The sequence below is a fragment of the Mus caroli genome, unplaced genomic scaffold (genome assembly GCF_978045245.1).
Source record: "Mus caroli unplaced genomic scaffold, Mus_caroli_1 scaffold_8, whole genome shotgun sequence".
Taxonomy (NCBI): domain Eukaryota; kingdom Metazoa; phylum Chordata; class Mammalia; order Rodentia; family Muridae; genus Mus; species Mus caroli.
In genome coordinates, this window is record NW_028227263.1 from 104248395 (window position 1) to 104276308 (window position 27914).

General features: G+C 40.9%; 1 protein-coding gene across 1 annotated transcript; it reads right to left on the reverse strand.

Annotated features, from left to right (window-relative positions):
• Nucleotides 1–1056: 1056 nt before the first annotated feature.
• On the reverse strand, nt 1057–26830 carry LOC110288399 (uncharacterized). Its single transcript, XM_085841821.1, has 4 exons — nt 26733–26830; nt 4647–4773; nt 4389–4449; nt 1057–2632 (listed from the first exon to the last, which is right to left on the reverse strand). The coding sequence occupies exons 1-4, from the start codon at nt 26733–26735 to the stop codon at nt 1255–1257; spliced, it is 1569 nt and encodes a 522-aa protein (XP_085697947.1). The 5' UTR covers nt 26736–26830; the 3' UTR covers nt 1057–1254.
• Between the last annotated feature and the right edge of the window lie 1084 nt (nt 26831–27914).

A 27914-nucleotide genomic window follows, 5' to 3' on the forward strand; every position in this document is an offset into this window, starting at 1 on the left:
ATTCCACCTCACACCAGTCAGAATGGCTAAGATCAAAAATTCAGGTGACAGCAGATGCTGGCGAGGATGTGGAGAAAGAGGAACACTCCTCCATTGTTGTTGGGATTGCAAGCTTGTACAACCACTCTGGAAATCAGTCTGGCGGTTCCTCAGAAAATTGGACATAGTACTACCGGAGGATCCAGCAATACCTCTCCTGGGCATATATCCAGAAGATGTCCCAACCGGTAAAAAGGACACATGCTCCACTATGTTCATAGCAGCCCTATTTATAATAGCCAGAAGCTGGAAAGAACCCAGATGTCCCTCAACAGAGGAATGGATACAGAAATTATGGTACATTTACACAATGGAGTACTACTCAGCTATTAAAAAGAATGAATTTATGAAATTCCTAGCCAAATGGATGGACCTGGAGGGCATCATCTTGAGTGAAGTAACACAATCACAAAAGAACTCACACAATATGTATTCATTGATAAGTGGATATTAGCCCAAAACTTAGGATACCCAAGATATAAGATACAATTTGATAAACGCATGAAACTCAAGAAGAAGGAAGACCAAAGTGTGGACACTGTGCACCTTCTTAGAATTGGGAACAAAACACCCAGGGAAGGAGTTACAGAGACAAAGTTCGTAGCTGTGATGAAAGGATGGACCATTTAGAGACTGCCGTATCCAGGGATCCATCCCATAATCAGCTTCTAAACGCTGACACCATTGCATACACTAGCAAGATTTTGCTGAAAGGACCCAAATATAGCTGTCTCTTGTGAGACGATGCCGGGGCCTAGCAAACACAGGAGTGGATGTTCACAGTCAGCTTTTGGATGTATCACAGGGCTCCCAATGGAGAAGCTAGAGAAAGTACCCAAGGAGCTAAAGGGATCTGCAACCCTATTGTTGGAACAACATGATGTACTAACCAGAACCCCGGAGCTCTTGTCTCTAGCTGCATATGTATCGAAAGATGGCCTAGTTGGCCATCAATGGAAAGAGAGGCCCATTGGACTTGCAAACTTTATATGCCCCAATATAGGGGAATGCCAGGGCCAAAAGAATGGGAATGGGTGGGTAGGGAAGTGGGGGGCGCTATGGGGAACTTTTGGGATAGCATTGGAAATGTAATTGAGGAAAATATGTAATAAAAAAAAAAAAAAAAGAACTTTATAGGGGGTTCTTTCCTAGATGGTTCCTTTTTTGTTTCCAGAGACTACTGTGATTTTCAAATGGTTCACCCTGTGATTACATTCATAGAATTTCTTCAGTATGGTCGTTTTTATGTAATTGGAGCGTATTGTAATGTGCAAAGGCTTTACCAAATCCCTTACATTCATAGGGTTTCTCTCCAGTATGCATCCTTGTATGTACTTTGAGATTATTGCCTTGTGCAAAGGCTTTATCACACTGATTACACTGGTAAGGTTTCTCTCCTGTATGTGTTCTTTCATGTTTTCGAAGATAGTGGGGTTGTAAAAAGGCTTTACCACATTGATTACATTTGTAGGGTTTCTCTCCAGTATGTGTTCTTTCATGTATTCGAAGACAGTAGGGTTGTAAAAAGGCTTTACCACATTGATTACATTCATAGGGTTTCTCTCCAGTATGTCTTCTTTCATGTAATCTAAGACACTTGAGTTGTGGAAAGGCTTTATCACATTGAATACATTGGTAAGGTTTCTCTCCAGTATGTGTACTTTCATGTGTTCTTAGATTGCTGGGATATAAAAAGGCTTTACCACATTGATTACATTCATAGGGTTTCTCTGCAGTGTGTCTTCTTTCATGTTCTCGAAGATACTTGAAATGTGCAAAGGCTTTATCACATTGATTACATTCATAGGGTTTCTCTCCAGTATGTGTTCTTTCATGTATTTGAAGATAGAGGGGTTGTAAAAAGGCTTTACCACATTGATTACATTCATAGGGTTTCTCTGCAGTGTGTCTTCTTTCATGTAATTGAAGATACGTGAAATGTGCAAAGGCTTTATCACACTGATTACATTTGTAGGGTTTCTCTCCAGTATGTGTTCTTTCATGTATTTGAAGATAGAGGGGTTGTAAAAAGGCCTTACCACATTGATTACATGTGTAGGGTTTCTCTCCAGTATGTGTTCTTTCATGTTTTCGGAGATAACTCCGCTGTGGATAGGCTTTATTACACTGATTACACATGTAGGGTCTCACTCCAGTATGTACTATTTTATGGCTTTGAAGATGACTCCTTTGTGTAAAGGCTTTACCACATTCATTACATTTGTAAGGTTTTTCTCCAGTATGTGTTCTTTCATGAATTCTAAGATAGCTGAGATGTAAAAAGGCTTTACCACATTGATTACATTCATAGGGTTTCATCCCAGAATGTGTTTTTTCATGTACTCGAAGATACTTGAGCTGTAAAAAGGCTTTATCACATTCATTACATTTGTAGCATTTCTCTCTAGTATCTGTTCTTTTATTTCTTTGGAGAGTACTTTGACATGCAAGCACTTTACTATGTTGAAAGACTTCAGAGTTTTTGTCTTGAGTTTGGTTTCTTTCAAGCTTTTGAAGATGACTGTGATATTTGAAGGCTTTATCCCATTGTGTATATTCATAGGGTTTCTCCCCAGCAGAACTTCTTTCGTGCCTGCAATGATAATTGGGACATGTAAAATTTTATTACATTAATTACAATGATGAATCCTTTCTATCTGTATAAATTAGTTTTAAATTTTGGTCTAATTATAGCGTAGATTCTGATTTTAGGGTTTTATCACGGGACTAGAGAGATGGCTTAGCTGTTAAGAGCATTGACTTCTCTTCCAGAGGTCCTCAGTTCAAATCCCAGCTTCCATATGGTGGCTCTCAACCATCTCTAATGGAATTCCATGCCCTCTTCTGGTGTGTCCGAAGAAATTGACAGTGAGTTCACATACATAAAATAAATAATAAAATGAATCTATGAAAAAAATGTTTTATCACATTGTTTACAGTCTTGGTGTTCCCCTTCCTTGTGGGTTGTTTTTCAACATTAGAGATACCTGTGATGCTTAGGGTATTTATTCCATGGCTCACATTTACACCAGACTTTATATACATCAAATTTTTCAGATACTTGAACAAAACTGCATGAATACACAGATTTACCTCCATAATTATGTTCACAAATTTTCTTGCACTGTGAGTCATATCATATTTGAAAAGTGAAGGACAATCAAAAATTCCATATTCTTAATGCTCATAGGATTTTCTTCAGTAATTTTATGGTTGGATTCCAAATGAAGCTGAAAATCTAAGTGACTAGAAACTTGTATCACATTCAGAAAGTCTCCTTAAAGTGGGGCCTATCTATACTGTTGTGGATAGACCTTGGCTAATTATATTTGATGTTAATTAAATTCTCCTGTGAGTGGCTGTGAATATGCAATGAGTCAGCCCTCATGTGATTTCCTGTACACAATCTTCCCACCTTAATTTGTAAAATAAAGAGAGCTGATGATTGGGCACATTAACGGGAAAGTTGATTGGAAGGTAGGGAGAGAGAAGGAGGAGAAAATGGAAGAGGGAGAGGACAAAGAGGAGGAGGAAGAAGAAAAGCAGAACAGAAGCACATGGCCCGGAGAAACTGCAAGTTCACAGGGGTCTCATGGATGGAGAAGATGGTAGAGTGAGTAGCAGTAGATCTGCCCAGACAAGGCGCACAGAATATGTTCATATTAACTGAGTTGTATTTTCATTGCCAGGGCCTATTTTGGTTGGAGATTTACTGAAACAGTCTATGATCTAATATATAGTTCTAGGAAACAGAGATACTCTGTTTCTTTCAAAATCCTTCTGCTCATATGGCCTGTATCCAGTATGACATATGATATACCTATTAAAAGAATAACAAATAAAGGGTTTCCAACTTACTTTCACACAGTTTGACTTTTTGTTCCTCATATGGTAGGGAGTAAGGTTTCTCCAGCACAACATCCTTAACGCTCATAAAATTCCCCTCTCACTAAACTTATCAGATTTAAGACAAGTATATGAGTAACAACAGCTTAACCATGAACTATTTGCTCAGTAGAAGATTTTGCACATACACATATTCAGTGTGTGTACAATTTGTAATATCTGATTGGTGTGAATGTACATGGAATGGAAGTGCTACAGTATAGTTCAAATGGTGATACAATTCAAACAGTTATATATGTTAAGAAATACTGTGATAGAGGAGTGCGTTGCAAGAACCTATCAGCTGCCTGGAATCAAGGTACTTGGTTTTGTGAGAATCTAATGCTCAAAAACTAACCTAAAGCAGTAAAAGAAAAAAAATACTGTTGCTTCGCCTTAAAATTTAGAGAGCACATTAAATTTTCTTCAGAAGCTCATTAGAATAAAGTTTCACAAAAAATTACCTTCCATATCTTCTATCATTTTGACAATGTTCTTCAATGTTATGGTCATTCAAACTGTAGCCTAAAATATAGGACCAGAAAATAATTATTGTTGGAAATTTGTCCATAAGCCACTATTTTCAGTTAACCTTAGAACCATGTCTACTTTTTGCCTCATTCTTCCTTATTCTCATTCAAGATTACACAAGGGCATCAATAACAAAGAATTCAGCTGTTCCCCCACCTTATTTTAAAATTGAAAGGAAAATTCAGGTTTACCTATAGCAGTGAGATTCCTGTAGTTCTCCAGCATGACATCTTTGTAAAGTCTCTTCTGAGATGGATCCAGCAAGCACCATTCCTCCCGAGTGAAGTGAACATGCACATCATCAAAGGTCAATGCATCCTAAAATCCCGTATGTATGTACAACACAAAGTGTGATAGTGATAATTCTGTAATGAATACTTGACTGACAATATATTCATTTGATCTTGACAATCCCCACACATAGCCCATGACAGAGAAATCCTGCTATAATCATGAAATCATTTTCAAACCAAATTATGAAACCCAAATTATGGGGCTGCAAAATTGGCTCAGTGGTTAAGAGCACCAACTGCTCTTCTGAAGGTCCTGAGTACAAATCCCAGCAACCACATGGTGTATTACAACCATCCATAATGCGATCTGATGCCCTCTTCTGTTGTGTAGGAAGACAGCTATTGTATACTAATGTATAATAATAAGGATTTTTTTTTAAATAAAAAAAAGAAAACCAAATTATGAGGTTCACTTGAGAATGCTGTGCTCTTTGAAGAGCATATAGCCTAGCAAAAGAAATGCCAATTCAAATACAGAGGGGGGTGGGGGGGCAAACGGATTAACACGACTGAAAAATCAGTATAAACAACAAAAAAACTATTAGCAAGCTGGGTATATTTGCTCATGCCCTTAATTGAAATGTTCAGGAAGTACAGGCATGTGTATCTCATTGACTTGTATGCCAATCTGGTCTATTAAACAAATTCCAGAAACGCAGCACTACTCATTATGACCCTGTCTCTGCTGCAAAAATCTATCAAACAAGCGAGGCATGGTGGCTCACGCTTTTAATCCCAGTACTTGGGAGGCAGAGGCAGGCTGATTTCTGAGTTCGAGGCCAGCCTGGTCTACAAAGTGAGTTCTAGGAATGCCAGGGCTATACAGAGAAACCTTGTCTCGAAAAAAAAAAAAAAAAAACTATCAAACAACAACAACAGAAACCAAAACCAAAAAATAAAAGCACCCAACAACAATAAAATCAACAAAATAAAAACCCAAAGAAGAAAGATAGGAAGAACCTCAGAGGTTTTTAGTGAACTTCCTACAAAGAATTAAATAGTCACTGTAATTCTTCTGTCTTCATATTCCATGATCCTGATTCCACAGTTTAAACTGTGACATAGATAAGATGTAACTTAAAGGGCTGGAGAGATGGCTCAGTGGTTAAGAGCACTGATTGCTCTTTCAAAGGTCCTGAGTTCAAATCACAGCACCACATTTCTGCTCACAACCATCCTTAAAGAGAGGGGATGCCCTCTTTTGGTGTTTCTAAAGACAGCTACAGTGAAGTTACATATAGTAAATGAATAAATAAATATATAAAGTTATAATGAACAAATTGAAACATTAGGAAACTAAATGCTTTTCATAAATAAACAACATAGTGTAGGAGAGATGGCAAGGGCTTAATATCTCTTGCTGGTCTTAGATACAGGACTCAATTGCAGGAATTATCATGGAAGCTCAGAACTATTCAGGACTCTGAGTTCAGGAGTTCTGAGGCCTTATTTTGACTATAGTGAGGACCAAGCACACAGAGGTGCATATGCATTCATAGTCATTCAAACATTTCCAAACCAAGACAACATGTAGGAAGAATGTCTCACTCTTAAAATCAAATGATTAGAAGGATCAGACAGTATTAATGTCACAATTAAGAGCCATCCTGGGAATTAGAATAATACTCTCTGGCAAATTTTATTATTCAAGATGTAACTGAAGCACAAAACAACCATACATTCTTGTCATGTGAAAAAAAAAAATCCATTCCCGGCCCTGAAACAATAAAGCCAGGCATCTTGACCCATATATAATCTTAGCTGAGAAGAGTCACATAGGTAGATCTCTAAATGTAGGTCCATTCTAGTCTACATAACTACTTCTAGGACATCCAGGATTTCACAGAGAAACCCTGTCTTCAAAAAGAAAAACAACAAAATTAAAACTATAAAAACACGACATAGCAAAATCAGGTAGGACTGAATGGGAATTGCTTATACACTATCAGATTTGATTTAGGGATAGAGTCTATATGATGACAGCATGAGAAATAAGCTGACTGATCACTTTTAACCACAAGCCAGTAGACCCAACACGAAATGGGTCTATGGACACTCCAATCCTATCCTCAAGGAGGACTTTCATTTAGAAACTTTCCTCTCACACAAGCTTCAAACTCCTCCCTGCAAATAGTTATAAAGGACAAATGATGTGCAAAGACATCATCACAGATAGGAAGATTTTTCATTCAATTGACTGCATTCTGACTCTGGTCACTGTAAGTTCACTGTCATCGCAGGATGAAAATATTTATAGTCTAACTTTACTGATTCCCATATTCTTTTTTTTTTTTTTCTTTTTTTTTTTTTTTTTTTTGGTTTTACGAGACAGGGTTTCTCTGTATAGCCCTGGCAGTCCTGGAGCTCACTTTGTAGACCAGGCTGGCCTCGAACTCAGAAATCCGCCTGCCTCTGCCTTCCGAGTGCTGGGATTAAAGGCGTGTGCCACCACGCCCGGCTTAATGATTCCCATATTCTGCAACAACATGTACCCTATTCAAATGTCTACACTCTCAGTTGACAGTCAAGGCAGTCTCTTGACAGATACATCTTGTAAAATCAGAAAACAATTTATACCTTCCAGCATACAGTGGCATATAATACATATTCCCACTCCAAAAGAAAGGAATTATAAAGTTAGAGAAGATTAAACCAAAGCAAGAAATAACCCCAGCAGGACAAACACCCAATCCTATAGTTGTGTCTCAGACTCATGCAGCTTCAGGTTCAAAGGACTTAGATGCCCTACTCCTTCAACTTCTCATAAATCTTCCTCTTTGGTTACTTCCACTCCCTACACACAGCGGTCCATGGCGGATGTCTCTTCACTCAGATGTATCAGCATCTTGTGGTCTGAAATTGCAACTCAGGCTTCAACCTCACATTTTCATGCAGGGAAGTCTTACAGTCTCCTCAGTGCAGCTCTGATTCTCTCAAACATAGATGGCTGGAACAAGTGAGCAACTAAAACCACACACTAAGAATTCATGACATTATCTTTTTCATCTTTCCTAATTCCAGAACCAGTACAAGAAAAGTGATCGTGCCAAGTTTGGCTTGCAAGTTGTGATGATGGACCCTGCAGCGCTTGGACCACAATTCCAACACTTTTTGCATAGATGTTTCCTGGAACTCTGAATCACTTGTCTACTCCAAGTCTTAGCAGGATACATTTGGGAACCATCTTCAGCTTTCAATGGAGAGCAATGGCATGCTCTTTAATGGTGATACCATCCTTAAAACTCCTGTCTGTGTCAGCACTTGACTACTGTGCAAACTCCCTAGTGCTGTTTTTCTCCATGAACTGCAGCCTTTGTTTTTACTTTTCCCCAGAAGTTGCTATTATTCCCCTCTATTTGTAGATTAGATATTTTTTATTTTCATAAGATTTATTCATTTATTATATGTAAGTACACTGCAGCTGTCTTTAGACCCTCCAGGAGAGGGAGTCAGATCTCGTTAGGGATGGTTGTGAGCCACCATGTGGTTGCTGGGATTTGAACTCAGGACCTTCAGAAGAGCAGTCAGTGCTCTTAACCTATGCGCATGGGGTTTATAATTCCCACAAAATAACTCATAGAAGCGTCTATACTGTCATATTTCTGGCTCTCCACTTACTGCTGCTCTCTCTTCCACACTGAGAGGCTCCAGGCTCTTTGGAAATGAAGGTGATCAGAAAGGTAAGCTCTGTTTGGCTTTATAGACCCTCTGGGCCCAAAGTAGGTTTCAGGAAGTCCCAGTCCTACTGATTTGTACACAACGTCATGTTGAACAGTAATTTAATGTCTACTTCCGGACACATGGATTTTGTCACAAGATGTGGAATCTGACATGTCTTCCTTCACAATAACATGCACATCTGAAAAACCTCTGCATCTTCACAACTCCTATTACGCCGAATAGTTGAATTTCCTTGAATCACATCTTTGTAGTTGAAGGTCATGAAAAGTTCAAAGGATTCTGATCAAATATTACTGAAGGATGATCTCTATCACCTTCTCTCTCTACCAGTTTCTTAATTATTGGCAAAACTTATCGCCCAAAACTGAATGGAATGGAATGGAATGCAATGGTCAGAACTTGTAGGAAAAAGACCTTCAGGTTTCCAGTGGTATTCTCACTGCATACGAAAACCAATACTTTTGTGTGTACCATGGACAGAGATATTATAAGCACCACACCCTTCCATTGCTAGGGATACTCCTCCCTAGGGAATATATACTCAGTGAGGCTCAAGGGCCAAGTGCCTTTGCACAGGTTACCAAATGTACTAACAAAACCACAATCTAGCTCACAGTACATGTCACTCCTTAGCTAATTGGACCTGCTCTTCCTGGTCCAGTGACAGTTGCTCCCAGCCTGAACATGATATGGCTTCTGGACTCCCTCCTAGCTCTCTACAGCTACATTAGAGAAGAATCCTGGAATGAACCTGTAAGCCTCCATTCACTACTAATTAGTACTACTAATGTCATGGCTTACCCAAAGTCCTTCATTGGCTAAAACAACCAAACCAATCCTCAGGATAGTAGAGGCTCCTCCATTAAGAGATCAAAGATCAAAAGGCTAAGACATGAGGCCTTTCTAGCTCTGTCCTTCCACCCTCTTGCCAGACAGAGCCCTAGACTGGGGAAATGTATTTTAGTCAAACTTTTGAGTCACCAGAGCACTTCCTGTTCTCCTTCCAAGGCACAGGGTCCTCTTTGTGAACATTACACAACACAATCAGTGTGCAGTGCAGTCATCTCTACTTCATAGAAAGTAAGTCCTGCACTCAAATGTCAGTTAAATTCAAACAGTGACAACGATTAAAGCAAAAACTGGCCATGAATTTGAAAACAAGGTGTAGTAAATGGAGGTAAAAGGAAATAAAATGAAAACAACCAACCAACCAACCAACCAAACAAACAAACAAAAAAACGTGTGGCTGCTCCAAGGTATAATGGCGTGATAAGTTTATTAGGGACAGAAGGAGGACATAGGCAAAGGCATGGACATCTTGGAGAGGTCAGAGTAGTCATGAACATGAGCCATGCAAGAGAGGGAGGAGAAGAGAAACAGACCAAAGGAAAGGAGTGAAATGGTAGAGAAAAGAACCAGGTCACCAAAATGGCCCAATTACATCAGGAAGAGCTGTACAGAGAATGGCAGTTCAATCACTACATTGGGGGTGTGTTATGACAGCCCTAACCTCTAACAGGTAGACTCTGAGGGAAGCTGGGAGAAACTCAAGGCCAGGTCCACTTTGACTTGTTACATAGGTCATTTGTTCGACGGTTTGAAGCTTAATAGTAGGGAGGAATGAGAAGGTGGAAAATATTTAAGAAAAATCTGAAAAATCATTTTAAAGTTGAGATCGGCCTTGTAGGTCAATATTCTCTAGGGAGTAGACATAAGTATTAGAGCACACCAGGTATTACTTCATATATTTTCTCTCTGATTCTGTATTTTCAGAGAGGAGTAATAACATTCCTGTTAGGAAGAGCCACACCAGTTTATTCATAACTTCTGCACTGGTTAACTAGGTGAAACTACAGAATTCTGGTTTGTAAAAATGAGTTCAGTTCTTTTTTTTTTTTTTTTTTTTTTTTTTTTTGGTTTTTCGAGACAGGGTTTCTCTGTGTAGCCCAGCTGTCCTGGAACTCACTCTGTAGACCAGGCTGGCCTCGAACTCAGAGATCCGCCTGCCTCTGCCTCCCAAGTGCTGGGATTAAAGGCGTGCGCCACCACGCCCGGCTGAGTTCAGTTCTTTATCCAGAGTTTTGAGTGCCCAGGTTTATGAAATTAACAAATTCGCCAGTCCGGACATTTATTGATTATCAAAATTTGATGACCTGACTACTCATTGTGAATGACAACCAAATATTGTGAAACATGAAAGCTACCACACTTATGCCTCCCATCCCTCTCTGTGCTGTGAATATGGCAGCATCAGAGTTGGTCAGTGAAGTTAATTCTGTTTCAAGTCCCATTTCATTTTAAATGCCCAATAAAAGGGATGGAAGTAAGAGGACCCTCACACACTGGTCCCTTTTCCATTTCATTGAGTAGTAAGGGTCAAGCCTGAAAGAGTTGCAGGAATGCCTTAAAGTCACTGGACCACAGAGGCAGGATGAGGTATACAATGGTACAATGCAACTGTTAATTCCAACAATGAGGGAAGCCAAAGATTTAGAAAGTATTATTCTAATGAGAAACCAATATTAAAGCACTTTAAGGAAGGAATGAAATTATTCTTCTTTTTCTCCTTTTTTTTTTTTTGGATTTTCGAGACAGGGTTTCTCTTTATAGCCCTAACTCTCCAGGAACTCACTTTGTAGACCAGGCTGGCCTGTAACTCAAATATCAGCCTGACTCTGCCTCCCAAGTGCTGGGATTAAAGGCTTGTGGGCCACCACTGCCTACCTAGAAATAAAATTCTTAAAGACTGGGAAATGCAGAGGCAGAGAGGCAAAGAGGCAGGCAGAACTCTGAGTTCAAGGCAAGCCTGGTAGATGGAACAGGTTCTAAGAACACAAGTTCATCACTCAGAAAAACCAGTTTTGAAAAACAAACAACCAAAAAACATTGTCAGTATGGCCATGGTACCAAAAGCAATCTACAAATTCAATGCAATTCCCCTCAAATCTCAAACACAATTTTCTACAGACATAGGATTTGCAATTCTCAGGCTAGAGAGTGGCTCAGCATTTAAGATTACTGACTATTCTTCCAGAGGTCCTGAGTTCAAATCCCATGAACCACATAATGGCTTACAACCATCTTTAGTGAGATCTGAAACCCTTTTCTGGTGTGCCTGAAGACAGCTAGAGTCTACTTATATATAATAAAAATAATAAATCTTTTTTTAAAAGATTTATTTATTATATGTAAGTACACTGTAGCTGTCTTCAGACACTCCAGAAGAGGGCGCCAGATCTCGTTGCGGATGGTTGTGAGCCACCATGTGGTTGCTGGGATTTGAACTCTGGACCTTCGGAAGAGCAGTCGGGTGCTCTTACCCACTGAGCCATCTCACCAGCCCAAAAAATAATGAATCTTAAAAAAATAGAAAGTGGAAATCTCTTCCTCATATGGAAGAACAAACACTCCCAGGATAGCCAAAACAATCCTGAACCATAAAAGAACTTCTGGAGACATCACAATTCCTCATCTCAAGCTGTACTACATAGCAATAGTGATAAAAGCCAAAGGATTATCAGGCAGATCAATCGAATATAAACGAATACCCAGAAATGAGCTCATACACCTATGGACAATTCTTACGCAAAGAAGAAAAAACCATGGAATAGAAAAAGAAAGCATTGTGAACAAATGTTCTGGTCTAACTGGCAGTGTGTATATAGAAGAATCACCCTGCACAGGATGGATCAAGGACCTCAACATAAAACCAGCCAAATTAAATCTAACAGCAGACAAAGTAGGAAATACCCTTGAACACATTGGCACAGGACGCAGAATTTCCTGAGTAGAACATCAATGGCTCAGGCTCTAAGACCAACAGTTAATACATTTCTTGAAAATGAAAAGCTTCTGTAAGGGAAAGGACACTGTCAATAGGACAAAACAGTAGCCAAAAACTCAGAAAAGATGTTCACCAACCCTATAGCCAACAGAGGGCTAATATCCAAAAGTTATAAAGAACTCAAGAAGTTAGATGCAAAAAAAAAAAAAAAAAAAAAAAACAACCTGATTAAAAATCGGATACAGAGCCAATCCAGAATTCTCAAATGACCTAGTATCAATCAAATAAATGTTCAACATTGTTGCTAATCAGGTAAATGCAAACAAAAACAACCCTGAGATTCCACTTTACATGCATCAGAATGGCTAAAATTGAAAACTCAAGGAACAGCACATGCAAGTAAGGACATTGAGAAAGGCAAACACTCCTCCATCTCTTGTAGGGTTGTAAACGTGTACAACCACTCTGGAACTCAAGCTGGTGGTATGTCAGAAAACTTAGTATAGTTCTATCTCAAGACACAGATATACCACTCCAGGGTATATACCCAAAAGATGTTCCACATATCGCAAGGAAACATGCTCCACTATGTTCGTATCAACCTTATTTATAATAGCCAGGAACTGGATGCAAAATGTTCATTTCAAAACTCTATTGCGATAAGGCCCTTTAATGTAGGGATTTAAAAAGTTTGATGAGGGGCTGGTGAGATGGCTCAGTGGGTAAGAGCACCAGACTGCTCTTCCGAAGGTCCAGAGTTCAAATCCCAGCAACCACGTGGTGGCTCACAACCATCCGCAACGAGATCTGGCGCCCTCTTCTGGAGTGTCTGAAGACAGCTACAGTGTACTTACATATAATAAATAAATCTTTAAAAAAAAAAAAAAAAAGTTTGATGAAAAGCCAGGCGTGGTTGCGCACACCTTTAGCCCCAGCACTGGGGAGGCAGAGGCAGGCAGATTTCTGAGTGAGAGGCCAGCCTGGTCTACAAAGTGAGTTCCAGGACAGACAGGGCTATACAGAGAAACCCTGTCTCAAAAAACCAAAAAAACAAACAAACAAAAAAAAAAGTTTGATGAAGAGGACAGCAAAGGCATTGATAACCTGGGGAGCAACAGACTGAGATCAAGGCCACCTGACTCAACATAGCATGCCTCAAACCTTTTCCTAAAAGGCTGAAGATGCAGCAGTTCTAGAATTCCTATGCCTTCCCAGGGAGAAATCACTATACACACAATAAGAACATTAATTAAGAAATATCTCATGTCGGGCGTGGTGGCGCACACCTTTAATCCTAGCACTTGGGAGGCAGAGGCAGGGGGTTCTGAGTTCGAGGCCAGCCTGGTCTACAAAGTGAGTTCCAGGACAGCCAGGGCTACACAGAGAAACCCTGTCACAAAAAACCAAAAAAAAAAAAAAAGAGTTAAAACCTAAGAAATACTTTTGGGCTGGTGAGATGGCTCAGTGGGTAAGAGTTCCCGACTGCTCTTCCGAAGGTCCAGAGTTCAAATCCCAGCAACCACGTGGTGGCTCACAACCATCCGCAACGAGATCTGGCGCCCTCTTCTGGAGTGTCTGAAGACAGCTGCAGTGTACTTATATATAATAAATAAATAAATCTTAAAAAAAAAAAAGAAATATCTCTTTGGACTGGAGAGATGGCTCAGTGGGTAAGAGCACTGACTGCTCTTCCGAGGGCCGGAGTTCAAAACCAACAACAACATGGTGGTTCACAACCATGAATAATGAGATCTGACGCCCTCTTCTGGAGTGTATGCAGACAGATACTGTGTACTTACATATAAAAAATAAATAAATATTTTTTAAAAAAGAAAGAAAGAAATATCTCTTTAACAATAGCATGAGTCACCCTGAGTGGTGATGCACACCTTTAATCCCAGCACTCCGGAGGCAGAGGCAGGCTGATTTCTGAGTTCGAGGACAGCATGGTGTACAGAGTGAGTTCTAGGACCCCCCGGCTACACAAAGAAACCCTGTCTCGAAAAACCAAAATAAATAAATAAATAAATTAATTAATTAATTAAATAAAAACCGAAAAAAAAAAAACACCAAATAATCGCATGTGTAAAGCACTGGTTACTGCTCAAAGAGGAGCCAGCCTAGAACAGGCCTTGCATTCCACAGCTGCCATTATCCTTGTTCTCATTTATGTTCAGCCTCCAGGTTACACTTTGAACAATTTAGACAGGGACAGAAAGGACTGCAAGTCTAGCCACTTAGGCAGAGGGGAGATTTACACACTAAATATACCCCAGAAGTACTTCTTAAGTACATCAGAAACCTGAAACAGTGACACAGTCCTAAGTGGAAGATCCCAAAGGATGAAAAGGACAAGAAAGGCAGAAGGTACAAAGTACAGAAGTTGGGATGGGAAGGTCCGGCACAAGCAATACCTTATGCTAGGACAGCTTCTTAAGAAGAATACCGTCGGCCGGGTGTGGTGGCGCACACCTTTAATCCCAGCACTCGGGAGGCAGAGGCAGGCGGATTTCTGAGTTCGAGGCCAGCCTGGTCTACAAAGTGAGTGCCAGGACAGCCAGGGTTACACAGAGAAACCCTGTCTCGAAAAACCAAAAAAAAAAAAAAAAAAAAAAAAGAATAATACCGTCTTTTATACTCCTTCCTGCAGTGTATAAAGTCAGCAGAAACTTACATGATGGGATAAACTCGGAGGAGTCTAAAACAGTGCTGGGCAGCTTAATATTGGACACGAGGTGATATTTACAACTTTCTCATATTAACTCCAAATATAGCTTGAATCACAATCTTAAAACAAACTGTAAAAATTGTATGAGATTAATTAAAAAAAAAAAAAAAGCCTGGCAGTAGTGGCACATGCCTTTAATCCCAACACTTGCGAGGCAGAGGCAGAGGCAGAGGCAGAGGCAGGCAGATTTCTGAGTTTGAGGCCTGCCTGGTCTACAGAGTGAGTTCCTGGACAGCCAGGGCTATATATAGAAACCCTGTCTTAAAAAAACCAACCAACCAACCAAACAAACAAAATTGTAGAAGATACTGGAGGAACTAGGTATTTCTGTGTTTGCCATCTTGCCCAGATTTCAACACACAAGCCCATGCTCAAATACTCGTGCAGATGAAGCCCCAGAGCAGAGTTATTCACAGCAGCTAAAGACCACAAACAACCTCACACGTGGCCTTCTGAAGCTGAGGTTCATGGTGCGCACCTAGCCCCAGTGAGGACTCACCATACTCGCTCCAGTTGTTCAATCACCTGCCCCTTCCCATTGGAAACAGCTGCCATATACTCACCATGCTGCAAGTTCAGAGCTCTCCTGAATTCCCCTCACAGAATGCAGCAGTAGCACACAGAGCAGGACACACAAACCACTCCAGCCTCCTCAGCTACAGCATGGAACCAGCAGCAAGGCACCCGGAAGCACCTGCCTCCACTTCTGACTGGCAGGTCAGACTGGAGGCTTTGATTGGCCAGTGAGTTTCGAGTGACATAAGCAACTCCCTTAAAGTTACTGTGTAATGAAGAGACACAGCTTATGGATTCCTGGCCCATGGTGCTGGTCCAGGGCCAACTGTTTTCCAGATAAATAGGTTGAGAGTGCACTGATGGGATAAAGCTAAGGGGTTGTGCTAGGACCCCAGGGGCCCAAATGTTGAGAACGCGACCCCAAGAAACACAGCTTGACAATAGATCCCTGCAATGGCAAGAGGTTTTTATTCTAACGTGCATAGCCTCGCAGGGAGGCTCAACAACCATGATTGCTTACAGTACAGTTTTTTTTACAATTTTTTTTTGGGGGGGGGTGGTTACACAACTTTATCATTGCTGGCTAGAAAAGTAACAGTTATGTTTATTACTTTTGGTGGTCAGCTAGCGACATGTCAGAAACTTTGTCAGCAATGTCGGTTTATCTTAGAATTCAAACTGAGGCCTGGGTCCCAGGGACCGTTATTATTGTTATGTCTAATTTTTGAGAACAGCTAGTCTTGCTAGGGCAGTTGTGGTCATTTTGACCATTAGTCAGTCCCCTCAGTTAAGAAAGGGGCCAGGCAGTCTTGAGCTTCTTTACATTGGCAGGGAAAGGCTTGTTTATATTATAGGGAAAGGGCAAGGAGCAGGGGGAAGGGAATGGCTTCTGCAAACAGCTTTGATGTACATTAGCCAGGCTAAAACTATAGATCTTCCTTTGTTCTACCAGGCTTCCATTCCAGAGCTAGACAATTTCCAGATCTGGAGAGATTTGCATTTCAGTAGCACTTGGGACTGCCCTCTAACCCCCTATGCTTGCTTCCAGCACTTCCTCTTCTCCCTCCAGGAAGGAAGGCAGATAGTTTGCAGGGCCCATTATTTAACTTGCAGTGAAATAAACAATCCAGCTAATAGGGGAAGGGCGCCCAAAATATTATCAATTCAAAGGATATTTAGGAAACACTAAGATTTTTGTTCTGTGGTTTCATGGACGGGTCAGGTAAACTGCAGCTTTGTTTCACCTGGTAGGCATCAGACTTTACACAGCCCTGGGAGAAAAGCAGGAAACAAATGACAAACTCTACACAGTATTGCTAGCAAGCACATCTTCCTTAGTGGGAAGAGGAAAAAACCCACAGCTGTATTAATAAAGGTATCCTAATGGACAAAACTGATAGAACGGATTTCTCTGTACATGTAGAAAGTGGATTTATTGGAATGGCTTGTAAGCTGTGGTCCAACTGAAGAAGTATAGCAAAGTAAAAACAAAATTCGAGGCTTTTGGGCCCAGGCTTGGGAGTGTGGCTTTTGTGGCTCAGTGCTCCGAGCTCCGAGGTGTGCTGGTCATAAAACAGAAAGCAACATTCCTTCCTCCATCCACCTGCTTCCTGGGTTCAAAGAGTGTTCATTCAAAGCAAGTCACCCTGACCCACCCTGACCATTGCTAGAACCAGCTATGCAGATGTGCTATCATTAGGGGCTCTTAGAAACTGTCTTGAGAAATAACCCTCACAATTACCAGGTATTCCTTGTGACATTTGTGACTTTACACTTCCTTGTGACTCTAACTGGTATTTTTAGTATTTTCCAACAACGCCCTCCCCACCTCCTTGAGTTGTGGTTTCTTCCTTTAAATACCCCCTTATGCAGCTACTCGGGGTGCCACAGTCCTCTACCCCTGCATGGTGTATGACCATGGGCCCGAGAGCGCTCTTGAATAAAAATCCTCCTGCAGTTGCAGCAAGACAGTTTCTTGTGTGATTTGGGGTGTGGCCTCTCCTGAGTCAGACATTGGGGGAGTCCTCACGTTGTGGGTCTTTCACAACCAGTCCAACAATGTCTGTCTGCAAGTGGACAGATGAAGAATATAGTAGTGGTTCAGTCCATGTGGCTGGATGACACGGCTGGTCTTCGGTCTCTATCACAATTAGGAAGAAGTAGGCTAATTTTAAAAAAACTGAGTTTGCTTGTCAGAGGTAAGACATGAAGACAACCGGGGCCTAGCAAACACAGAAGTGGATGCTCACAGTCAGCTATTGGATGGATCACAGGGCCCCCAATGGAGGAGCTAGAGAAAGTACCCAAGGAGCTAAAGGGAACTGCAACCCCATAGGTGGATCATTATTAGGAACTAACCAGTACCCCAGAGCTCTTGTCTCTAGCTGCATTTGTATCAAAAGATGGCCTAATGGGCCATCACTGGAGAGCAACCATATCCCAGCAACCATATTTTGGCTCACAACCATCCTTAAAGAGATCTGATGCCCTCTTCTGGTGTTTCTGAAGACAGCTACAGTGTACTTACATATAATAAGTAAGTAAATAAATAAATAAATAAATAAATAAATAGATGAATCTTTAAAAAGAAACAAAAAAGAGGTACTTAAAGGCAATCGATGTTTAAAGGTATAAGGAACAAATGAAAACATTAGCAAAGTAAATGCTTTTCAAAAATAAACAACATAGTGTGTAGTAGAGATGGCTCTGGCTTAATATCTCTTGCTGGTCTTAGATATAGGACTTAATTGCAAGTACTTATCGTGGAAGCTCAGAACTACTCATGACTCCAAGTTCAGGAGTTCTGAGGCCATCTTTGGACTCTATATAATGAGGACCAAGCACACAGAGGTGCATATGCATGCATAGTCATTCAAACATTTCAAAACAAACACAACATGAAGGAAGAATGTCTCACTCTTAAAATTAAATGAATTGGAAGGATCAGGCAGTATTAATGTCACAATTACGTGCCATCCTGGGAATTAGAATAATACTCTCTGGCAAATATTATTATTCAAGATGTAAGTGAAGCTCAAAACAACAATACATGCTTGTCATGTGCAAAAAAACTTCCATTCCTGGCTCTGAAAAAATAAAGCCAGGCATCTTGACGCATATATAATCCCAACCGAGAAGAGTCACATAGGTAGATCTCTAAATGTAGGTCCATTCTAGTCTACATAAATACTTCTAGGACATCCAGGATTTCACAGAGAAACCCTGTCTTCAAAAAGAAAAACAACAAAATTAAAACTACAATAGACACAAAGAATAGGAAATGGGTCTATACACACTCCAATCCTATTGCAAGGAGGACTTTCATCTAGAAAATTTCCTCTTACACAAGGTTCAAAGACCTCCGTGTAAATAGTTATTAAGGACAAATGATGTGCAAAGACATCATCACAGATAAGAAGATTTTACATTCAATTGACTGCATTCTGACTCTGGTCACTGTAAGTTCATGGTCATCGCAGGATGAAAATATTTATAGTCTAACTTTAGTGATTCCAATATTCACCAACAACTTGTACCCTGTTCAAATGTCCAAGCTCTCATAGCTCCCTACAGCTACTTTAGAGAAGAATCCTGGAATGAACCTGTAAGCCCCCACCCACTAGTACTACTAATTACTTGGCTTACCCAGAGTCCTTCATTGGCTAATACAACCAAACCAGTTCTCAGGAAAGTAGTAGCTCCTCCATTAAGGGATCAAAGATCAAAAGGTTCAGACAGTGAGGCCCTTCTAACTCTGTCCTTCCACCCTCTGGCTAGACAGAACACTAGACTGGGAAAATGTATTTTAGTCAATCTTTGGAGTCACCAGAACCCTTCTTGTTCTTCCAAGGCACAGGGTCTTCTTTGTGAACATTACATGAAACAATCAGTGTACAGTGCAGTCAACTCTACTTCATAGGAAGTAAGCCCTGCACCCAAACTTGAGTCAAATTCAAACAGTAACAAAGATTGAAGTAAAAACTGGCAGCCGGGCATGGTGGCGCACAACTTTAATCCCAGCACTCCATAGGCAGAGGCAGGTGGATTTTTGAGTTCAAGGCCAGCCTGGTCTACAGAGTGAGTTCCAGGACAGCCAGGGCTACACAGAAACCCTGTATGGAAAAACAAAACAAAAAACTGGCCATGAATGTGAAAACAAGGTGTGGTAAATGGAGGTAAAAGAAAATAAAAATGAAAAACAAAACAAAACAAAACAAAAAAACGGAACAACAAAAACAACAAAAAAACACGTGGCTGCTCCAAGGTATAATGGCGTGGTAAGTTTATTAGGGAAAAAAGGAGGACATAGGCAAAGGCATGGACATCTTGGAGAGGTCAGAGCAGTCATGAACATGAGCCTTGCAAGAGAGGGAGGAGAAGAGAAAGAGAGCAAAGGGAAAGGAGGGAAATTGTATAGAAAGGGACCAGGTCACCAAAATGGCCCAATTACATCAGGAAGAGCTGCACAGAGAATGGCAGTTCAATCACTATGTTGGGGGTGTGTTAAGACAGCCCTAACCTCTAACAGGTAGACTCTGAGGGATGCTGGGAGAAACTCAAGGCCAGGTCCTCTTTGACTTGTTAAATAGGTCATTTGTTCGAAGGTTTGAAGCTTAATAGTAGGGAGGAATGAGAAGGTTGAAAAGATTTAGGTAAAATCTCAAAAATCATTTTAAAGTTGAGATCGGCTTTGTGGGTCAATATTCTCTAGGGCTTAGACATAAGTATTTGAGCACACCAGGTATTACTCATATATTTTCTCTCTGATTCTGCATTTTCAGTCAGGAGTAATAACATTTCTGTTAGGAAGAGCCACACCAGTCTGTCCATATCTTCTGTATTGGTTAACTTGCTGAAACTACAGAATTTTGGTTTTTAAAAATGAGTTCAGTTCTTTACCCAGAGTTTTGATTGCCCAGGTTTATGAAACTGCCAATCAGGACTTTTAATGATTATCAAACTTTGATGATATGACTACTCATTGCAAATGACAACCAAATATTGTGAAACATGAAAGCTCCCGTCCTTGTCCCCCCATCCCTCTCTGTGCTGTGAATACAGCAGCATCAGAGTTGGTCAGTGAAGTCAATTCTGTCTCTAGTGCCATTTCATTTTAAATGCCCAATAAAAGGGATGGAAGTCAGAGGACCCTCACACACTGGTCTCTATTCCATTTCACTGATTAGTAAAGGTCAAGCCTGAAGAGATGCAGGAATGCCTTCAAGTCACTGGCAGGATGAGGTATGCAATGGTACAATGTGACTGTAAATTCCAAGCATGAGGGAAGTCAAAGATTTAGAAAGTATTATTCTAATGAGAAACCAATATTAAAGCACTTTAAGGAAGGAATGAAATTCTCCTCCGCCTCCTCCTCCTTCTTCTTCTTTTGTTTTTGGTTTGGTTTTTTTGTTTTTTTCAAGACAGGGTTTCTCTGTACAGCCCTGGCTGTCCAGGAACTCACTTTGTAGACCAGGGTGGCCTCTAACTCAAATATCCACCTGCCTCAGCCTCCCAAGTGATTAAAGGCATGTGCGCCACAACTGCCCGGGGCTAGGAATAAAATTCTTAAAGACTAGGAAACGCAGAGGCAGGGAGGCAGAGAGGCAGAGAGGCAGAGGCAGAGGGGCAGAGGGGCAGAGGGGCAGAGGGGCAAAGAGGCAGAGGCAGGCAGAACTCTCCTAGTTCAAGGCCAGCCTGGTAGATGGCACAAGTTCTAGGAACACAAGCTCATCACTGAAAAAAACCAGTTTTGAAAAATAGACACCCCAAAAACTTAGTCAGTATGGCCATGGTACCAAAAGCAATCTACAGATTCAATGCAATTCTACTCAAAATTCAAAAACAATTTTCTACAGACATTGAAGTTGCAATTCTCAGGCTGGAGAGATAGCTCAGCATTTAAGATCATTGACTGTTCTTCCAGAGGTCCTGAGTTCAAATCCCATGAACCACATAATGGCTTAGAACCATCTGTAGTGAGATCTGAAGCCCTTTTCTGGTGTGCCTGAAGACAGCTAGAGTGTACTTATATATATATATAATAAATCTTAAAAAAATAGAAAGAGGAATTCTCTACCTCAAATGGAAGAACAAACACTCCCAGGATAGCCAAAACAATCCTGAACCATAAAAGAACCTCGGGAGGCATCACAATTCCTGATCTCAAGCTGTACTACATAGCAATAGTGATAAAAACCAAACGGTATCAGTAGAGACAGGTAGATCAATCTAATAGAATCGAATACCCAGAAATGAACTCATACACCTATGGACACTTCTTAGGCTGCCTGCTTGGTGGCTCAGTGTTTCGAGATCTCCAGGTCCAGGTCAGTTGAGACTACTAGTCTTTCCATGGGGCCACCTTCCTCCTCAGGTTTTTCCTCAAATTATTTCACTCAGTAGAAATAGACAGAACACTACCTAATTCATTTCAAGAAGCTACAATTACTCTGCTAGCTAAAGAACATAAAAATCCAACAAGGAAATAGATCATTTACCAATTTTGCTTATGGATACAGATGCAAAAATACTCGGAGGGTAGTGGTGCCTCACTGTATAATCCCAGCACTTGGGAGGCAGTGGCAGCCGGATTTCTGAGTTTGAGGCCAGCCTGGTCTACAAAGTGAGTTCCAGGACAAGCAGGGCTATACAGACAAACACTGTCTCAAAAAAAGAAAAAAGAAAGAAAAAAAAATTTATCAAACAACAAAAACACAAACCAACAAAATAAAAGCACCCAACAACAATAAAAACAACAAAATAAAAATCCAAAGAAGAAAGATAGAAAGAACCCCAGAGGTTTTCAGTGAACCTCTTACAAAGAATTAAATAGTCACTGTACTTCTGTCTTCATGTTTCAAGATCCTGAAATTCCCCACTTTAAACTGTGACATTAATAAGATGTACTTAAGGTAATCGATGTTTAAAGTTATAATGAACAAATTGAAACATTAGGAAACTAAATGCTTTTCATAAATAAACAACATAGTACAGGAGAGATGGCTCAGTGCTTTATATCTCTTGCTGGTCTAGATACAGGACTCACTTGCCAGTCCTTACCATTGAAGCTCAGAACTATTCATTAATCCAAGTTCAGGAGTTCTGAGGCCATCTTTGGACAATAGTGAGGACCAAGCACACAGAGGTGCATATGCATTCATAGTCATTCAAACATTTCAAATCAAAGACAACATGTAGGAAGAATGTCTCACTCTTGAAATCAAATGAATCAGAAGGATCAGACAGTATTAATGTCACAAATTCGTGCCATCCTGGGAATTAGAATAATACACTCAGGCAAAATTTATTGTTCAAAATGTAAGTGAAGCAGAAAACAACAATACATGCTTGTCATGTGCAAAAAAACATCCATTCCAGGCCTAGAAACAATAAAGCCAGGCATCTTGACGCATATAGAATCCCAGCTGAGAAGAGCAGATAGGTAGATCTCTAAATGTAGGTCCATTCTAGTCTACATAACTACTTCCAGGACATCCAGGGTTTCACAGAAAAACCCTGTCTTCAAAAAGAAAAACAACAAAACTAAAACTATAAAAACATTACAATAGCAAACTCAGGTAGGACTGAATGGGAATTGCTTCTACACTATCATATTTGATTTAGGATAGAGTTTATATGATGACAGCATGACAGCATGAGAAAGAAGCTGTCTGATCACTTTTAACCACAAGCCAGTAGACACAAAGAACAGGAAATGGGTCTATGAACACTCCAATCCTATCCTCAAGGAGGACTTTAATCTAGAAACTTTCCTCTTACACAAGCTTCAAAGACCTCCCCTCAAATAGTTATTAAAGACAAAAGAGTGTTCAAAGACATCATCCCAGAAAGGGAGATTTTTCATTCAATTGAATGCATTCTGAGTCTGGTCACTGTAAGTTCATGGTCATCGCAGGATGAAAATATTTATAGCCTAACTTTACTGATTCCCATATTCTGCAACAATGTTTACCCTGTTCGAATATCCAAAGAGTGTTGACAGTCAAGGCAGTGTCTTGACAGATACATCTTGTAAAATCAGAAAACAATTTATACCTTTCCACCATACAGAGGCATAGAATACATATTCCCATTAAAAAAAAAAAGGAATTATAAAATTAAAGAAGATTAAACCAAAGCAAGAAAGAACCCCAGCAGGACAAACACTCAATCCTGTAGTTATGTCAAACTCATGCAGCTTCAGGTTCAAAGGACTTAGATGGCCCTACTCCTTCAACTTCTCATAAATCTTCCTCTTTGGTTACTTCCACTCCCTACACACAGTGGTCCATGCAGATGTCTCATCATTCAGATAGATCAGTATCTTGTGGTCTCAAATTGCAACTCAGGCTTCAACCTCACATTTTCATGTAGGGAAGTCTTACAGTCTCCTCAGTGCAGCTCTGATTCTCTCAACCATAGAAGGCTGGAATAAGGGAGCAACTAAAACCATACACTAAGAATTCATGATATTATCTTTTTCATCTTTCCTAATCCCAGAACCAGTACAAGATAAGTGATCGTGCCAAGTTTGGCTTCCAAGTTGTGATGATGGACCCTGCAGCACTTACACCACAATTCCAACACATAGATGCTTCCTGGAACTCTGAAACACTTTGTCTACTCATTACATTTCTCCAAGTCTTAACAGGATACATTTGGGAACCATCTTCATCTTTCAAGGGATAGCAAAGGCTTGCTCTTTAATGGTGATACCATCCTTAAAACTCCTGTCTGTGTCAGCACTTGACTACTGTGCAAACTCCCCAGTGCTGTTTTTCTCCATGAACCACAGCCTTTGTTTTTACTTTTCCCCAGCAGTTGCTTTTCTTCCACTCTAGTTGTAGATTAGCCATTTTTTAATTTTTAAAAGGTTTATTCATTTATTATATGTAAGTACACTTCAGCTGTCTTTAGACACTCCAGAAGAGGGAGTCAGATCTTGGTAGGGATGGCTGTGAGCCACCATGTGGTTGCTGAGATTTGAACTCAGGATCTTCAGAAGAGCAGTCGGTGCTCTTAACCTCTGCGCATGGGGTTTATAATTCCCCAAATTCAATTCAAAAATTCCCAGTCCTAGTGATTTGCACACAAGATCATGTTGAACAGTAATTTAACGTCTACTTCCTGTCACATAGATTTTTTCACAAGATGTGGAATCTGACATGTCCACCTTCACAATACCATGCACACCTGGAAAACCTGTGCATCTTCAAAACTCCTATTACGCCCAATAGTTGAGTTTCCTTGAATCACATCTTTGCAGTTGGTGGTCGTGAAAAGTTCAAAGGATTGTAATCAAATATTAATGAAGGATGATCTCTATCACCTTCTCTCTACCACTTTCTTAACTATTGGGAAAACTTATCCCACAAAATAGAATGTGGAATGCAATGGTCAGAAATTCTAGGAACTAGACCTTCAGGTTTCCACTAGCCTTCCCACTGCATACGAAAACCAATACTTCCTTGTGTACCATGGAAGGAGATACTATAAGCACCACACACTTCCATTGCCAGGGCTACTCCTCCCTAGGGAATACATACTCAGTGAGGCTCAAGGGCCAAGAGCCTTTGCTCAGGTTACCATATGTACTAACAAAACCACAATCTAGCTCACAGTACATGTCACTCCTTAACTAATTGGACATGCTCTTCCTGGTCTGGTGACAGTGGCTCCCAGCCTGAACATGGCATGGATTCTGGACTCCCTCTTAGCTCCCTAAAGCTACTTTAGAGAAGAATCCTGGAATGAACCTGTAAGTCCCCACCCACTGGTACTACTAATTTCTTGGCTTACCCAGAGTCCTTCATTGGCTAATACAACCAAACCGGTCCTCAGGAAAGTAGCAGCTCCTCTATTAAGGGATCAAAGATCAAAAGGTTCAGACAGTGAGGCCCTTCTAGCTCTGTCCTTCCACCCTCTGGCCAGACAGAGCCCTAGACTGGGAAAATGTATTTTAGTCAAACTTTGGAGTCACCAGAGCACTTCCTGTTCTCCTTCCAAGGCACAGGGTCCTCTTTGTGAACATTACACAACACAATCAGTGTACAGTGCAGTCATCTCTACTTCATAGAAAGTAAGTCCTGCACCCAAACGTCAGTCAAATTCAAACAGTGACAACGATTACAGCAAAAACTGGCAGCAGAATCTACTTATATATAATAAATAAATAAATCACAAAATCATAGAAAGTGGATATCTCTTTCTCATATGGAAGAACAAACACTCCCAGGATAGCCAAAACAATCCTGAACCTTAAAAGAACTTCTGGAGACATCACAATTCCTGATCTCAAGCAGTACTACATAGCAATAGTGATAAAAAACCAAATGGTGCCGGGCGTGGTGGCGCACGCCTTTAATCCCAGCACTCGGGAGGCAGAGGCAGGCGGATTTCTGAGTTCGAGGCCAGCCTGGTCTACAAAGTGAGCTCCAGGACAGCCAGGGCTATACAGAGAAACCCTGTCTCGGAAAACCAAAAAAAAAAAAACAAAAAAAACAAAAAAAAAAAACCAAAAAACAAATGGTATCAGTACAGAAAAGGAGATCAGTGGAATATAATATCCAGAAATGAACTCATACACCTATGGACACTTCTTTTGTAAAGAAGCCAAAACCATATAATAGAAAAAGAAAGCATCGTGAACAATTGTTCTGGTCTAACTGGCAGTGTGTACATAGAAGAATCACCCTGCACAGGATGGATCAAGGACCTCAACATAAAACCAGCTACACTGAATCTAATAGCAGACAAAGTAGGAAATACCTTTGAACGCATTGGTACATGACACAGAATTTCCCGAGTACAACATCAATGGCTCAGGCTCTAAGACCAACAGTTAATACATTTCTTGAAAATGAAACGCTTCTGTAAGGGAAAGGACACTGTCAATAGGACAAAACAGTAGCCTACAAACTGAGAAAAATGATCACCAACCCTGTAGCCAAGAGAGGGCTAATATCCAAAAGTTATAAAGAACCAACCAGACAAACAAACAAACAAAATTGTAGAAGATACTGGAGAAACTAGGCATTTCTGTGTTTCCCATCTTGCCAAGAAGGTTTCAACACACAAGCCCATGCTTAAATATTCAAGCAGATGAAGCCCCAGAGCAGAGTTATTCAGAGCAGCTAAGACCACAAAAAACCTCACTAGTGGCCCTGTGTAGCTGAGGTTCCTGCTGTGCGCTCAGCCCCACGGAGGACTCACCATACTCGCTCCAGTTGTCCAATCGCCTGTCCCTTCCCATTGGAAGCAGCTGCCATATACTCACCATGTAGCGAGGTCAGAGCTCGCCTGAATTCCCCTCACAGCACCCAGCAGTAGCACACAGAGCAGGACACACAAAACACACCAGCCTCCTCAGATACAGCAAGGAACCAGCAGCAAGGCACCGGGAAGCACCCGCCTCCACTTCTGACTGGCAGGTCAGACTGGAGGCCTTGATTGGCCAGCGAATCTCGAGTGACATAAGCAACTCCCTTAAGGTTAGTGTGTGCTGAAGGGAAGCAGTTTAGTGATTCCTGGCCCAAGATGCTGGTCCTGGGCAAACTGTTTTCCAGATAAGTAGGGTGAGAGTGCACTGATGGGATAAGGCAAAGTGGTTGTGCTAGGACCCCAGGGGCCCAAATGTTGAGAACGTGACCCCCAGAGACACAGCTTGAGAATAGATCGCTGCAATGGCCAGAGGTTTTTATTCCGACGCGCATAGGGTTGCTCAGCCTCACAGGGAAAGTCAACCATGATTGCTTACAGTACAGTTTTTTGTTGTTGTTGGTTTTTTTTTTTTTTTTTTCTTACTCTTTTTTCCGGGGCTTGGGGGTAGGGTTACACAACTTTATCATTGTTGGCTAGCGAAGTAACAGTTATGTTTTTAACTTTTGGTGTCAGCCAGCGATGTGTCAGAAACTTTGTCAGCAAGGTCGGTTTATCTTAGAATTCAAACTGAGGCCAGGGTCCCAGGGACCGTTATTATTGTTATGGCTAATTTTGAGAGCACCTAGTCTTGCTATGGCAGTTGTGGTCATTTTGACCATTAGTCAATCCCCTCAGATGGGGAAGGGGCCAGGCAGTCTTAAGCTTCTTTTCTTTACACTGACAGGGAAAGGCTTCTTTATATTAGCTGGGAAAGTGCAAGGAGCAGGGGGAAGGGAAAGGCTTCTGCAAACTGAGAATTCCTCAAGCAGCAGGGGGAAGGGAATGGCTTCTGCAAACAGCTTTGATGTACATTAACCAGGCTAAAAGTATAATTCTTCAGTTGATCTACCAGGCTTCCATTCCAGAGCTAGACCTTTTCCAGATCTGGAGAGATTTGCATTTCAGTAGCACTTGTGAATGCCCTCTAACCCCCTATGCTTGCTTCCAGCACTTCCCCTTCTCCCTCCTGTAATCAAGGCAGATAGCTTGTAGGGCCCATTATTTAACTTGCAGTGAAATGAACAATCCAGGCCATAGG

Excerpts from the sequence above, each read along its gene's own strand:
- LOC110288399 (XM_085841821.1), bottom strand. Across the intron at positions 4,450-4,646 it reads CAGGAATCTCACTGCTATAG|GCTACAGTTTGAATGACCAT; the intron begins GTAAACCTGAAT and ends CCTATATTTTAG. Across the intron at positions 2,633-4,388 it reads AATGATAGAAGATATGGAAG|GCACGAAAGAAGTTCTGCTG; the intron begins GTAATTTTTTGT and ends TTATCATTGCAG.